The sequence below is a fragment of the Xiphophorus maculatus genome, chromosome 1 (genome assembly GCF_002775205.1).
Source record: "Xiphophorus maculatus strain JP 163 A chromosome 1, X_maculatus-5.0-male, whole genome shotgun sequence".
Taxonomy (NCBI): domain Eukaryota; kingdom Metazoa; phylum Chordata; class Actinopteri; order Cyprinodontiformes; family Poeciliidae; genus Xiphophorus; species Xiphophorus maculatus.
Genome location: NC_036443.1, coordinates 7,700,758 through 7,714,970, shown reverse-complemented (window position 1 = coordinate 7,714,970; position 14,213 = coordinate 7,700,758). Strand labels below are relative to the sequence as shown.

At 41.3% G+C, this 14,213-nt stretch overlaps 1 protein-coding gene across 1 annotated transcript in view; it reads right to left on the bottom strand.

Moving 5' to 3' along the window:
- Window positions 1–14,213, bottom strand: part of nphp4 (nephrocystin 4) — a 174,259-nt gene that overhangs the window by 39,486 nt on the left and 120,560 nt on the right. Inside the window, exons 16-17 of the mRNA XM_014473925.2 lie at window positions 8,237–8,397; window positions 6,789–6,972 (exon numbers count right to left, since the gene is read on the bottom strand). Of these exons, the coding sequence (XP_014329411.1) occupies window positions 6,789–6,972; window positions 8,237–8,397 (345 nt within the window). The remainder of the gene's footprint in view (window positions 1–6,788; window positions 6,973–8,236; window positions 8,398–14,213) is intronic.

Below are 14,213 nucleotides of genomic sequence, written 5' to 3'. Positions count from 1 at the left end.
GTACATGTTTCGATTGCCTGTCAGCTTGCTGCTGTCACACCAAACATTCCCCACTGTGGGACAATAAAGGATATTTCTATTCTATTCTGTCAGTCTCATCTGAGATATGCGTTAAACAGAATGTGATGCAGATACCACGCTGAGGAAGAACCACGGTGTTGAAGGATTAAGATGTTTGCTGTGAAAAGACAAAATGATCTGTAATGGTGGTTTGTGTTTGTGTGTTTATTGTGAAAGTATGATCTGAATATCTGACTGATGTTAGATCACAAAGGATTAGGATGTGTTAATGATCCGCCAAAGAGGAAGCATCATGGGACAAATTCGATGCATTTTAGTATACTTCTGATCAAACAGTTGTTTTCACTTTATCCTGATAAACAGTACAGACCAAAAGTTTGGACACACCTTTTAATTCAATGAGTTTCCTTTATTTTCATGACTATTGACATTGTAGATTCACACTGAAGGCATCAAAACTATGAATAACACATGTGGAAATATGCACTAAACAAAAAAGTGTAAAACAACTGAAAATACCCCTTATATTCTAGTTTCTTCAAAGTAGCAACCTTTTGCTGTGATTACTGCTTTGCACACACTCTGCATTTTCTTGATGAGCTTCAAGAGGTCGTCACCTGAAATGGTTTTCACTTCATAGGTGTTGCCCTGTCAGGTTAATAAGTGGGATTTCTTGCCTTATAAATAGTCATGAAAATAAAGAAAACCCATTGAATTAGAAAGGTGTGTCCAAACTTTTGGTCTGTACTGTATGCAGTGAAATCAAAAGGGAGTAGATAATAACCATCATTGTTCCTGGAAAACATTTCGGACACAGAGATGTGTCTAGAAACTAACGATAGATTAATAATTTTTAATGAGCCACTGTTGAGTCAACATTATCTCTCAAAACGCTTTGGGCTTTAAATAACAATGACATCATGGATTGAAAGATTACTCATTATTCGCTCGCTACTCCTGAAGCTGTTTATATGTTAGGATAATTCTGCTTTGACCAAATGCAAATCTGCTCATCAAACATTGTTATTAAATATGTCTGCTTTTTGTCTCAGCCTTTATTGAGTGCATTGTGGTTTTGTGGATAAAAATCAGTTTTGTAGATTCAATAATTAGTTTTAAAATGCAAGCCAGCAGTTGTTATAGCTTAAACATTCTGTCTGCTCAGACAATTGTCTGGCAGTGCTTCTTGTTTGCTCAAGACTGCAGATGTTTCAACAAAACAAAGCGTTTCTCACTTAATTTCTCTATTATTCAGTACGGCTACTTTTGGGTCCTTTACCTTAAAAAAATTACTGCATTGTAGTGTGACTAAATGGATGTGACAATTTATAACATTTTCTTTTTATTAATTACATGCGAGTCCTACTTTGTGATGATTAAAAAATGTGCAGTTTTTCACTCAGAATCATAGGAATTCGCCTTTTGTTTTTAATTCATGCTGCTGATAAATTTCATTAAAGATAAAACATGGGGGCGTGCTGTGGTGGCGCAGGGGGTTAGCACGCCCCACATTTGGAGGCCTTAGTCCTCGACGCAGACGTCGCGGGTTCGACTCGACGACATGCGACAGGATGTCGTCGCATGTCTTCCCCCCTCCCCTCTCCTCACCCTCCTTCCTGTCTGCCTACTGTCGCAAAAATACGAGCCACTAGCGCCGCAAAAAAAAAAAACTCTTCGGAGAAAAAAAAAAGAAAAAAAAAAAAGATAAAACATGAATCCATGAATCAAAAACAGGAAATTAGATATTAGTATGTAGTCAGCACTCTGTTGCTTTTAGAGTTTTAATAGCTTAGAGAAAAATTAAGTTGATTATGTAATTTAATGTGTATAGTTTTAAAATATCTTTTTTTTTTTATCCTGGCCATAATGCCTCCAACAGTAATTGAAAAAAGCTAATGTTTGCACTGCATTAATTTCATTCGTACAACAGATGAGGCATTTAATTGCCTCGGCTCGCCTGCTGAGTTCTCCTTTTTCAAAGGAAAATATTTATTTCAAGTCTGACTTAAGCAATCTGTATTGTTGTGTTTACTGCAAATTTAAGAAATAAATAAATAAATAAAAAGCTTAAATCGGTATGACGGGAACACAGTGAATGAAAAAAGAATGTTTGCTAAAGACGACTGTGGCAAATCCTATTTTGGGACAATTTTATAACACTGTAGAACTGTGAAGAAGAAAACAGATCAAATCAGTATTTCCATTAACTTACCATCAGCATGACATGATGGTCTTTGTGTGGTGTGAGGAAGGTTGGGTGTTTTGCAATTTCTTTCCATCACCATGTCAACCAAGACAGTCCCACCTCTAAATATTGCTTGAAATACCACTAATCATCTTCATTTAAGGTGGGTGAGTGAAGAAAAAACATTTAATAGATGCAGTGCTATGATCAGGGAAAATGAAATATGCATTGATTTCATTTTTAAGATTTTTTGACCTGGCATTTAAAGTTCCTTTGTACATGATATAAAACCTAACAGTTTTTTGCAAATGTTCATAAATTAACACAGTTTCACTCCTTTTTCTGATCTTTGTGTCACTTGAGTGCATTATTTATGTGTATTCATTTTATTTTAGCTCAGTGGGAGAGTTTAAATTGCTGTCCCTCCACTCTGTTAGGTTTGTCGTGTACAAAACACAGGGTGTTTAAAATTTTGAGTGTAATTTATGCACCGAGTTTACAAGGTAACAAGGCACACCCCTGCTGCAACATCTTTGCTTGTTTCAAATTAAAGATTTAAAAACTCGGTTTTGATCTGAAGCTGTGTTTAATAAAACATAAAGTAAATCTAAAAGATGTCTCCGAATTGGTCTACAACTTTTTTTCTACTAATATTGGCAAGAAAACCAGGCAGCATTGTATGTTATGCTTGAGTGAAATCCCTGTTTGCCATGGGATAGGGCTGCTGCCCTGCTGTCTGCTGTCAGTTTAACAAGAGATGAATAAGCAGGTATGCAATTAAGTAGATCTTTTACACTGTCATGTAAGTTAAATTCCTGCCAGTCATGATGACAGACAGCTAATCAATGAGAGAAACGGCAGAAAATCATGCTGGCTGAAGCCCCAAACAAATGACCATTTGAGAATAGCACATCTGAAAGACAAGTCAGCCAGCTTTAGCTGGTTTGTAGGACAGACCATCAGCTCTGGCCACACCTGGGTCTCCTTACACACCATTTATCACGCCTCCCAGAGCCATCAGCGCTGGGCGCCAGAGAGGAATGGGGTCTCCGCTCCTGCAGTAAGCTGAGTAACCCTGCAGGTTATCAAGCAGGCTGATTTGTTGGAAAATATCTCATATCAAAACTGGCTTCAGTATGTCAGGGATGTTTATCAAAAGAAACATTGGACCATTTTCTATAAACTGGACCTTAGAAAGGCTCAAGGACATATTCGGGAATTTATGACATACCATTAAACTGTTCAACTCACCATTCTGACTTAGCACATCTTTCTACCAAACACACAACTCCTCCCTTGTTGCATTCATAGAGATAAATCCCTTAAAGCCGCCTTTACCCCACAGTTTAAACTGGAATCCCAAAGGTGCAACTGTACGTCATCAGTCACAGCTTGGTCAGTCCAACTTTTTGATTCCATCTGGAAATTGTTTAACCTTCTACTGAACTCAAGAAAACAGTTGAGATTGATGATTTGTGTTCATTGTGCTTCTAAAAAAATGTATAAATTTTAAAATGTTTTCCCCCTTCGTTTAGCTACGACAGAAGATTTCAATTTACATCATCAGGATTTACTTGGTAGATCAAAACAAAGTGTTTTTAAGGTAAAGTTTAGAAATGAATACTTACATTTCAGTATTTCAAGCTCAGGCAAATTTGATGGAAAGCCTGTATGAGCATACATTTTCAGGTCTTGCCTCAAATATGCATTTGGATCTAGGTCTGGACTTTGATTGGACCATTCTTATGACATGGTTATGCTTAAATATAAACCATTTCACTTTAGGTCTGGCTGTATATTTGGGTTTGTTGTCCTATGAAAGGTGAACCTCGTCCTTAGTTTCAAGTTTTTTGTAGCCTTTAAAAGAGTTTCTCCCAAAAATGCTCTGTATTTAGCTCCATCCCTCATTCCTTAAACCTTTTACTGTTTCTGCTAATAATGAGAATCCTCAGAATTATGCTGCCACCATCATGTCTAAAGATTGGAATGGTGTGTTCAGGGTGATGTGTAGAAGATGCTAAATACATAACTCTTCCCTTACACTTCATAAAAAAACAGCAACATTGAAAGTCTTAAGCGTAGAAGTACGCAAGGCAATGTTTGTCTGCATGTATGTATGTGTAGCCATGAGTTTTTGGGATCTTTAAATTGTTTGATATTCATGACTCACTCAATCTATTACATTTCACAGCTGGATTAACCAGTAAGAAAAAAGAAATTGTGGAAGGGGAAAAAGAAACAGGAGAAAACAGAAAAGACACTGATGAAGAGTGAAGACGGATGTGAATATATGAAAAAGGCAGCAGCAGACGGAAGCAAAAACAAATAAAAGACCTCGCTAGCGATGCCCTCACAAAATTTATTCCGACTGTCGGCCAGGCGGCCCTGATAGATATCTAAGCATTGATGTGAATTTACATGTCAGACAAAAACCCCTCTCCCCATCCCAGCCAATAACCCGTTACCCGACCCACTCTTAACCTGCTTTCAGTGATAAGCACAATGAGAACTTGCTGGTATATTAAGCTTCAACAATGCCAGTAGGAAGAGTTTTTTCAACCTGAAAAAGGACGTCTTGTTTATGAGGTGGAATATCGTTTCAGCAGTTGATTAATGGCAAGGAAGCTATCGTCAGCTGCCATTGCGCCGCAGGGGCGTGCCAGGCCCAAATTGGATGAGTGCAAGGGAAGAGGAAAAGCGTTCAGTTGCCAGACAGAGAGGGACTATCGCAGTGAGATATTTTTTGCTTTGGCACCGTTTGCTTTACAAGTTTCTACACCTCTGTCCTCCCAGTGGTGGAGATTAACTGTCACTTCAAAACTATACACTCAAATAACGAGAAGAGACAACATTCATTCATAATCCCAAGCTCTAAAGAACCAATATATCCTGAATAATTAATGCCCACACACATTTTGGATGTAAAAGGATGATTTGGGATGCAATGAACAAGGATGTTTGCTCAAAAGCCAGCAAACACAACTGCTTCTTTCCTGTGTTCCTTTGAGACAGAAGGAGGTTTAGTCTCCTTTAGAAGTCAGTGTTGGAGAAATCCACAATGAAACATCTGCCTGGGAGATTAGATGTTTTTTTCTCCCTAAACCGTATTCTTCATTATTATTTGCATCAGTAGCAGTAGATGAGAAGAAAGAAAAAATTGTTCTTATACACATATAAAGTTATGAAAGTGCAATGTTTACAAAAAAAATCACAAAGATGTTGGCAGATAAGACATTTGAGGATGAAGTCTTTAAGGTCGTGATGCTACATCTTTGAGTTTCATTTGAATCCCATCGATATCAGATACCAACATCTGTGTTGAGTGATACAATTGTATCCAGACGACATTAAAGACAAGGAGGTTTGTATTTAAAGCATGCTTTAAATAAAAAGTGTGAGGTGGGACACTTTTGTTAAAAACATTTTTTTAAATAGCATCACCAGACTCAGTCCTGCTTTCACCTAATTTAAACTGATTACATAGCTTTATGAAATAATGTAAAATTTAGATTTTTTTTTCAGTTAAAAGTTTAAGGAAACTAATTTGAAGAAATTCAGAGATCATTTGAAGAATGATATGCATCTTTTTACACACAGCCAAAAAAAAAAAAAGAATCACTTTTTTTTTTTGATCACTCAAAACAATTCATGGGTAGTTACTGATTCAACTGGAACCAATCTCTAATAGAGCATTTAGGTGTTTGAATGATAAAAAATTGTACACATATGACATTACCTACAAACGAATAAATAAGAAAATCCACAGTGAACATTTGTAGCCTGCTTCCCCTCAACCTTGGCAGCAGAATCTGAATAGTAAAGATAAATGTTCTCCCAAAACTGATGTAGATTTTCGCAGCACTCCTTGAGCAGGTCCCAGCAAAACAATTTAGGGAGTGGGATAAACATTTTTCAAAGTTCATATTGAGTAATAAAAGTCCAAGAGTGAAATACTAAACCCTGCAGCTGCCTAGGGAGCAGAGGCGGGGTATGGCCCTGCCTTGCTTTGTGGATTATTACATGTCAGCCCAGATTAGACCCCAAGTTTTCTGGTGTATCCCAAACTATGAGGCTAAGGACATTGAGCTTTCCTTATTGGACTTCCTTATAGAGTCTCTTCTGGGCTGTCTGGACAGGCTCTCCCAAGTCTACCAGTAACAAAACCTGTTTGTTTTTTCTTGAAAAAGTGGGTAGATGAGATTAAAAATATTTTATCTTCACAAGGAGATAAGAGTGTTGATTTGGCTTGCCTTATTTAAGCAGGACAACTCAACAATTCCTTCCTAAAGCTAAAGTTAATCATTGCTTTCCCTTTAATCTGACTAGTTCATTATTTTTCTTAAAATATACGATGTTAAGTCGATCAAAAAACAACTAAAAGGAATCAAGGTAGGCTTTTTGCATTTTTTTCAAAATTATATTACTTTTGACTTGACAACTTTGGCCCAAATAAAAATTTCAGACACCTCTGATTACATTACAAAATAGTCCCATTTGATGTAGACATTTAATTGTAAAGGTGTCAATAATTACACCAACAATCTGAGTTCTGAATGGGAAGTAAAAGTTTTTCTGTACTTGCCTATGCTGCCCGTTCGTATGTGGAGCCGTCCTCTGACAATGGTGCAAACTGTCATCGCGGTGGATGTTGAACGCAGATGCTGATCTGCGTCAGGCAGTAAAGTATCCTCTTCCACATAATCTGTGGTCAGGATCTCCAACTCGTGAAGAGCCTGGACGGCAGGCTTCCCCTGACGCAGCAAGCACTGGGGAGGGAAAACGTACAAATTAACAGGAATCAAAGTTGTACATAGCATGTGAAAGAAAGACAGAAAGAAAATTAAAAAAGACAGAAACAAAGAAAGAAAGAATTTACCAACAAACAAACCAACCAATGAAAGAAAGAAAAACTTCTCAATTTGGATAATGAAACTAGATTGATGAAGCTAGGGTGAAACAGCCCCACGCGCTTCTGAACTCCTCTAATAGATCTGTGTGATGAAGAGTTTTACATAATTCAGCCTGACTGAGGTCCACAAGAGCGTATCTGTCTGATACACGTGTCTTCTACTTTTTGAACGGGTTTAAAGGCCAAAAAATGTGTTGATCTAATCCACTATCACAGGGAACCGGAGCAGCATTATGAAGTAGCATGTTTATTCATAGACAATTGACCAACGAATAGCAGATATTTTGGTACTTTCTATCTTGTTAATAGTTGTAGTGCTTGTGACCATAAACAAAGAGTTAAAATGAAATGTAGTTTTCTGTTTAGTTCTTGCCACTAAAGAAAGTGGCAAGAGCTTTCTTGTAGCAATCCAGACAGTAAACACTATTGAAAATTGATATACTTGTTTGAGTTTCCTATTTGAATATGCCATATGTCAGTATTACGAGGCTTTATGATATGTTATTGTTGGCTAAAAAAAATAAGGGTCAACAATATCTGAAGTATATGTAATAAATTTCAAACTGAGGTCAGAGGAACCCATTTAAAAGGAAAATGTATTCTGTAAAACATGTCTGCAGTCTGTTCAGGTTGTGACAGATCAAGAGAGCAACACTTAAAGCAAATAACAGGAAGAGAGTACAGGGAAGTTTATCTTTATTTGTTTGAGATTTTAACCTGCCAGTTTCAGAACACTTTGGCCTTAAAATGAGATTAATAAATAAATAATAATAAAATAACAGTGTTTTGGAAATCTCAGACCTAAAGTTATGATGTACAGTCTCAGAAATATGCACAGAAACTAAAACTAGTGTTTTAGTAACGAAAACGTATCAAACCACACTAATTGCTACAGTAGCATATCAAGAGGTTAAACTGTGAACTCAAAATCATTTAGTTTGATTTAACATAGTAAAATCTTGTTTTTATAATGACTTCTCTCTCACAACCATGTGATGATCAAGAAAAATAAATTCAACCCACTAGTCATTTCTTTTTGTTTATTAGAACTGGATCATAAAAAAATTGATAAATGTGTCTCTAATAGCTATTAGTCTGACATCCAACCTTCAGTTATTTACCTTGAGCTCTATGGCGGTAGAACCAATGAGGAGCAATGACTCACTGTCCCAAACATCGATGTGCATGGTATGGAGGGCCAGGTGGCGGAGGAACCAGCGCTTTTCTCTTGGCCTCAAGAAATCGTCATCAACTCTGAACTGAATCTGCAGGCCTGGAGAACCTTGACAAGAAGGCAAAACACTTCATAAAAAGTCTATTTGAAGACCCAGATAAACGTGTTATTTTCTAATTATCAACATATAGTATCTATGTAGGACACACTACCAAATTGTGTTCTTTGTAATCAAAATTGCACAGTATTGCTGGGTTTACTGAACTTTTTTGGCTAACGTGTTGACATGGATGTGTGAGCCTGGAAGTCCCCCTCACTAACATGAAGGTGTATATTTGATGCATGATCATAAATATTTATATTACCCCTTTCCTACCACAATGGTGACATTAAATTTGAGAAAAGAAAAATTAAGAGGCAACTCAGCTGTCAACCTTATGGATGCCACTGAGCTGGTAATATATCTGTCAACTGAGAGTCACCAGGCTTCATAACCGAGAACAGAAACCTGGGAGCACAGAGCCATTCCACAATGTCAGCCACCCCTGAAGGTTACGACAATTCAAGACGACAAAAGCTGCTTACAATTTCAGAAAAACCTCAAGAGTGACTTTACAAACTGTTTGATTAAGCCGTATCTCCATCTAAGAAATCTAAACTGAACGTTTCAAAGGCGAGTAGATATTCATGACTCAGAAATGAAAGTTTCCTTTCTGTCTAACAAAGTGTTAAACATCTAGACTGAGAATCACACTGTAGCCGTTCAGAAAGCTAAAGAATTGTTTACTTAGAATGTATTCAGAGTAAAATCCTGGATGCAAACTGTGAATACCTTAAGCAGAAAAGCAGGGGAAAAAATCCCAACATGCATTAATGGACCTGTACAACAGGCTGAACTGGTACAGGATGCATGTTGCCACAACCCCAAACTAACCTGTGTGTTAGTATTATGCACGACTGTATCAACGGTTTGAGCGAGAGGCTAGGAGGTAACTGGATGATCAGAATTCTTGCCCAGAGCTTCCCTCCAGCCTCGATTCAAAGCCTCGACATTGCCTTTACTCCCTGGGGATAAAAGTACAGTGGAGCCACCGGCTGAATAGACGTGATGTAATGAGGAGCTTTGGTTAGAAGCCCATTCAGTTAAAGAGACCAGAAAGCTCCACAAACTCAAAAGAATATTTTCCATTCTTTGTTTATTTTCCCTGTTACTATCATGTTTGTACTCCTCACAATCACTTATTCAGGAAAGAGCTCCATAGGGGCTTTGCTTGGTTATCTCAGAACAGCAGATTTCCACTAACCTAATCTAACAATGAAAACTTAAAAATGTCTCATACTACTCGGTTGAGTGTCTTGTGATTTCTGTAAATTAAGATTCTCAGTTGTTACTGAGGGGAAAAAAGCAAAGTTAGTTTTATGTAGTATCAATGAGGTGCTTATATATGAATTAGTGGACCAAAGTTGGAGAGATTTGCTCCAGGGAATTCATAATCCTGCTTATCACTGATAGTTTGCTAATATAAACTTTAAATCATCTTGTCTTTGCTTAATATTAGCAAAATCCTACTTAAGAGCAACTTCTCTCCTTAAGACAGCATGGGAATTGCAACTCTATTTATGATGACAATGAGACTTAAAGTGATCTTAATAAAGACAGAGCTTTCATGCTTGAAACTCGTGTTGCGCAAGATTCTGTGTAACAAAATGTAAGTGTCAGTGTAGCAAAGGTGTGTATAGGGAAAAAAAAGTCTAATATGAGATGCAGCTTCTTTCCTGGGTGATACAGAATCAAAATCCCAACCATTTTCATTTTCTTTTTTTTTTTTCAGACATGCAAAAAAAAAAAAACATTTGATAGAATTTACTCTCCTTTACAAGTTTCTATATACTTGGACTGGATTTCTTATATTTACCTAGACACATAGAGTATGCATTTAAGGTACTAGACAAGAATGTTCTATTTCTCCTCCACAAAATTACAAAAAGAACAGAAAGTGCTTCTCTCCAGAGCCCTCAGAAAGCTCTCTGCAAGGACCCTCCTGCATGTGTTTCTGCAGAGCGATGTCTCCCTTGTTAGAGAGCACATTTAGTGGGTTACGGTTCAGCTGTGAGCCTTGAAATGTCTTCACTCCTACAGAGGGGAGTAATAATAACAACCCATGAGGAAGAGGGACGGAAGGGCTTCCTCTACAACTCTACAGAGTTTGCCACACTGAAACCAATTGCTTAGCATTAAAGGGCAAGAAAGGATGGCTCAGTAAGTCTTCAAGGAAATAGTTATTATTTTTAATCTAGATACACCACTCAACAAAACAATGCAAATTTAAATTGATAACACTTTCTGGAGTTAAAAAAGTTCAAATGGTACAGTTTCTTTATCTTTTTAGATGGTATAATTTTCAGAGAAAAGAATATCAATGTCATGTCCTTCGTGAACATGACTGTGTAATCTCATTCACATGTGTCATTGGGGTTTTAGCTACAATAACAAAAGTTATAGTTATGTTCTGTCCCCTCAGAAAGAAACTGATCAGACTTGATTTAATTCGTTTTGAGACAGCAACAGTTGAATTAAGGTTGTGATGATATAAACGTTGGGTTTAGATGCAGCTAAATACAGCTGGTAATAACCCAAGAGTGCACAAGAGCCATCTTGTTTTTTTTACAAAATAAGTTTGCTAAGAGGATTATGAATTTTTTACAAGGTAGACAATATTATTACATAAAATCTTGCTCCTTTAGACCATTTCCTTTCTTCATTCCTCCAATCCACATTTTTCTCACCAAACCACCTGGCACCTCTCTCTCTCTCTCCACTTGGAGTAATAATTCTCCCAGCATGCTCTTGGTTTGTGTGGTGTAAACGAGTAGCAATAAGATCGCAGAGGGAGAGTGTGAGAGTGAGACAGGATGAGCTGCGTCTCTGCTCAGAAACAGGAAGAGCTGACAGATCTGGCCCAGGGGGTTGCATGTGTGCAGCAAGGTCTGCCGACAAAGAGCGGCACCCAGCAGACGTCCCCCTAACCCCGCATGGAGGTTGGATGAAACAGCCCCTGGACCTCCAGAGAACCAGGGGGACTCATGGAGCTCCTTTACCCAGGGATAGGGTATGGGGCTTGCCAAATGGGGGTATATGACCACGGGGGTGTTGCCACTTGGGGGACCAACACTTAAGCACCATTCAAACCTGGGGACCCACACTTAGGGTTAAGCACCGTCCCAACCTGGGTACCCAAACTTGCCAAATGGGGGTATATGACCACGGGGGTGTTGCCACTTGGGGGACCAACACTTAAGCACCATTCAAACCTGGGGACCCAGACTTAAGCCAAATGGGTGTTTAGGACTATGGGGGTCTTGCCACTTTGTGGACCCACACTTAAGCACCCTTCGAACCTGGGTATCCCACACTTAGGGTTAAGCACTGTCCCAACCTGGGTACCCAAACTTGCCAAATGGGGGTATATGACCACGGGGGTGTTGCCACTTGGGGGACCAACACTTAAGCACCATTCAAACCTGGGGACCCAGACTTAAGCCAAATGGGTGTTTAGGACTATGGGGGTCTTGCCACTTTGTGGACCCACACTTAAGCACCCTTCGAACCTGGGTACCCCACACTTAAGCACCCCTCCGCGGACTACACCCACCAGTACGCATGGCCCAGAGTCTCGTGCCCCTGGTAAGGCTCCCTTTGTGAACATAGGCTGCCACCTGGGTGTTTATGTCAATGGGAGGGTTGCCACCTGGGTATTCGAGTACATGGGGCTTGCCACCTGGGTGTTTATGACAATGGGAGGGTTGCCACCTGGGTATTCGAGTACATGGGGCTTGCCACCTGGGTGTTTATGACAATGGGGGCTTGCCACTTGGGTATTCGTGAACATGGGGGGTTGCCACTTGGGTGTTTATGACAATGGGGGCTTGCCACCTGGGTATTCGTGAACATGGGGCTTGCCACCTGGGTGTTTATGTCAATGGGAGGGTTGCCACCTGGGTATTCGAGTACATGGGGCTTGCCACCTGGGTGTTTATGACAATGGGGGCTTGCCACTTGGGTATTCGTGAACATGGGGGGTTGCCACTTGGGTGTTTATGACAATGGGGGCTTGCCACTTGGGTATTCGTGAACATGGGGGGTTGCCACTTGGGTGTTTATGACAATGGGGGCTTGCCACCTGGGTATTCGTGAACATGGGGCTTGCCACCTGGGTGTTTATGTCAATGGGAGGGTTGCCACCTGGGTATTCGAGTACATGGGGCTTGCCACCTGGGTGTTTATATCAATGGGAGGCTTGCCACTTTGGGGACCAACACTTAAGGACCGTTCGAACATGGGTACCCCACACTTAAGCACCCCTCCGCGGACTAGACCCACCAGCATGCATGGCCCAGAGTCTCGCGCCCCTGGTAAGGCTCCCTTTGTGAACATGGGCTTGCCAAATGGGTATTCGGCACCATTGGGGCTTGCCACATTGCCCGTGGCACAATGGTTAAGAAGCTTGCCTCCCACCCGGCAGAGCAGGACTTGCCATCCGGGTATCACTTTCAAATGCATTGATGCCAAATGGGAACCAACATTCACGGGGGCTTTAAGGGGGGGTCCCGCGCATTTATTGGGCCAAAGGTGGGCTCCGGTCATCACACACACTTGGAAGAATAAACGAAACCAGGCACAACCTCCTCTGATGACCCCCTGCTCTGGGGGGGCTTTGCCAAGGAATGGAGCACCATAACCCCGCATGGAGGTTGGGAGACAGACCCCTTGGACCTCCAGACAACCAGGGGGGACTCATGGAGCTTCTGTACCCAGGAATGGAGCACCATAACCCCGCATGGAGGTTGGGAGACAGACCCCTTGGACCTCCAGACAACCAGGGGGGACTCATGGAGCTCATTTACCCAGGGCTAGGGCACTGACAGCCCGCATGGAGGGCAGATGAACCACCCCCATGGACCTCCAGAGAACCAGGGGGACTCATGGAGCTAAAGTACCCAGGAATGGAGCACCATAACCCCGCATGGAGGTTGGGAGACAGACCCCTTGGACCTCCAGACAACCAGGGGGGACTCATGGAGGTTAAGTACCCAGGAATGGAGCACCATAACCCCGCAAGGAGGACAGATGAAACAGCCCCTGGACCTCCAGAGAACCAGGGCACATCATGGTGCTCAAGTACCCAGGAATGGAGCACCATAACCCCGCAAGGAGGACAGATGAAACAGCCCCTGGACCTCCAGAGAACCAGGGGGACTCATGGAGCTTAAGTACTTGGACCTCCAGAGAACCAGGGGGACTCATGGAGGTTAAGTACCCAGGAATGGAGCACCATAACCCCGCATGGAGGTTGGATGAACCAGCCCCTGGACCTCCAGAGAACCAGGGGGACTCATGGAGCTTAAGTACTTGGACCTCCAGAGAACCAGGGCACATCATGGAGCTCAGGTACCCAGGAATGGAGCACCATAACCCCGCATGGAGGACAGATGAACCACCCCCATGGACCTCCAGAGAACCAGGGGGACTCATGGAGGTTAAGTACCCAGGAATGGAGCACCATAACCCCGCATGGAGGGCAGATGAACCACCCCCATGGACCTCCAGAGAACCAGGGGGACTCATGGAGGTTAAGTACCCAGGAATGGAGCACCATAACCCCGCATGGAGGGCAGATGAACCACCCCCATGGACCTCCAGAGAACCAGGGCACATCTTCACTGAACACTTGGACCTCCAGAGAACCAGGGCACACCATGGAGCTCAAGTACCCAGGAATGGAGCACCATAACCCCGCATGGAGGTTGGATGAACCACCCCTTGGACCTCCAGAGTAGTACCCATGAACCACCCCCATGGACCTCCAGAGAACCAGGGCACATCTTCACTGAACACTTGGACCTCCAGAGAACCAGGGCACACC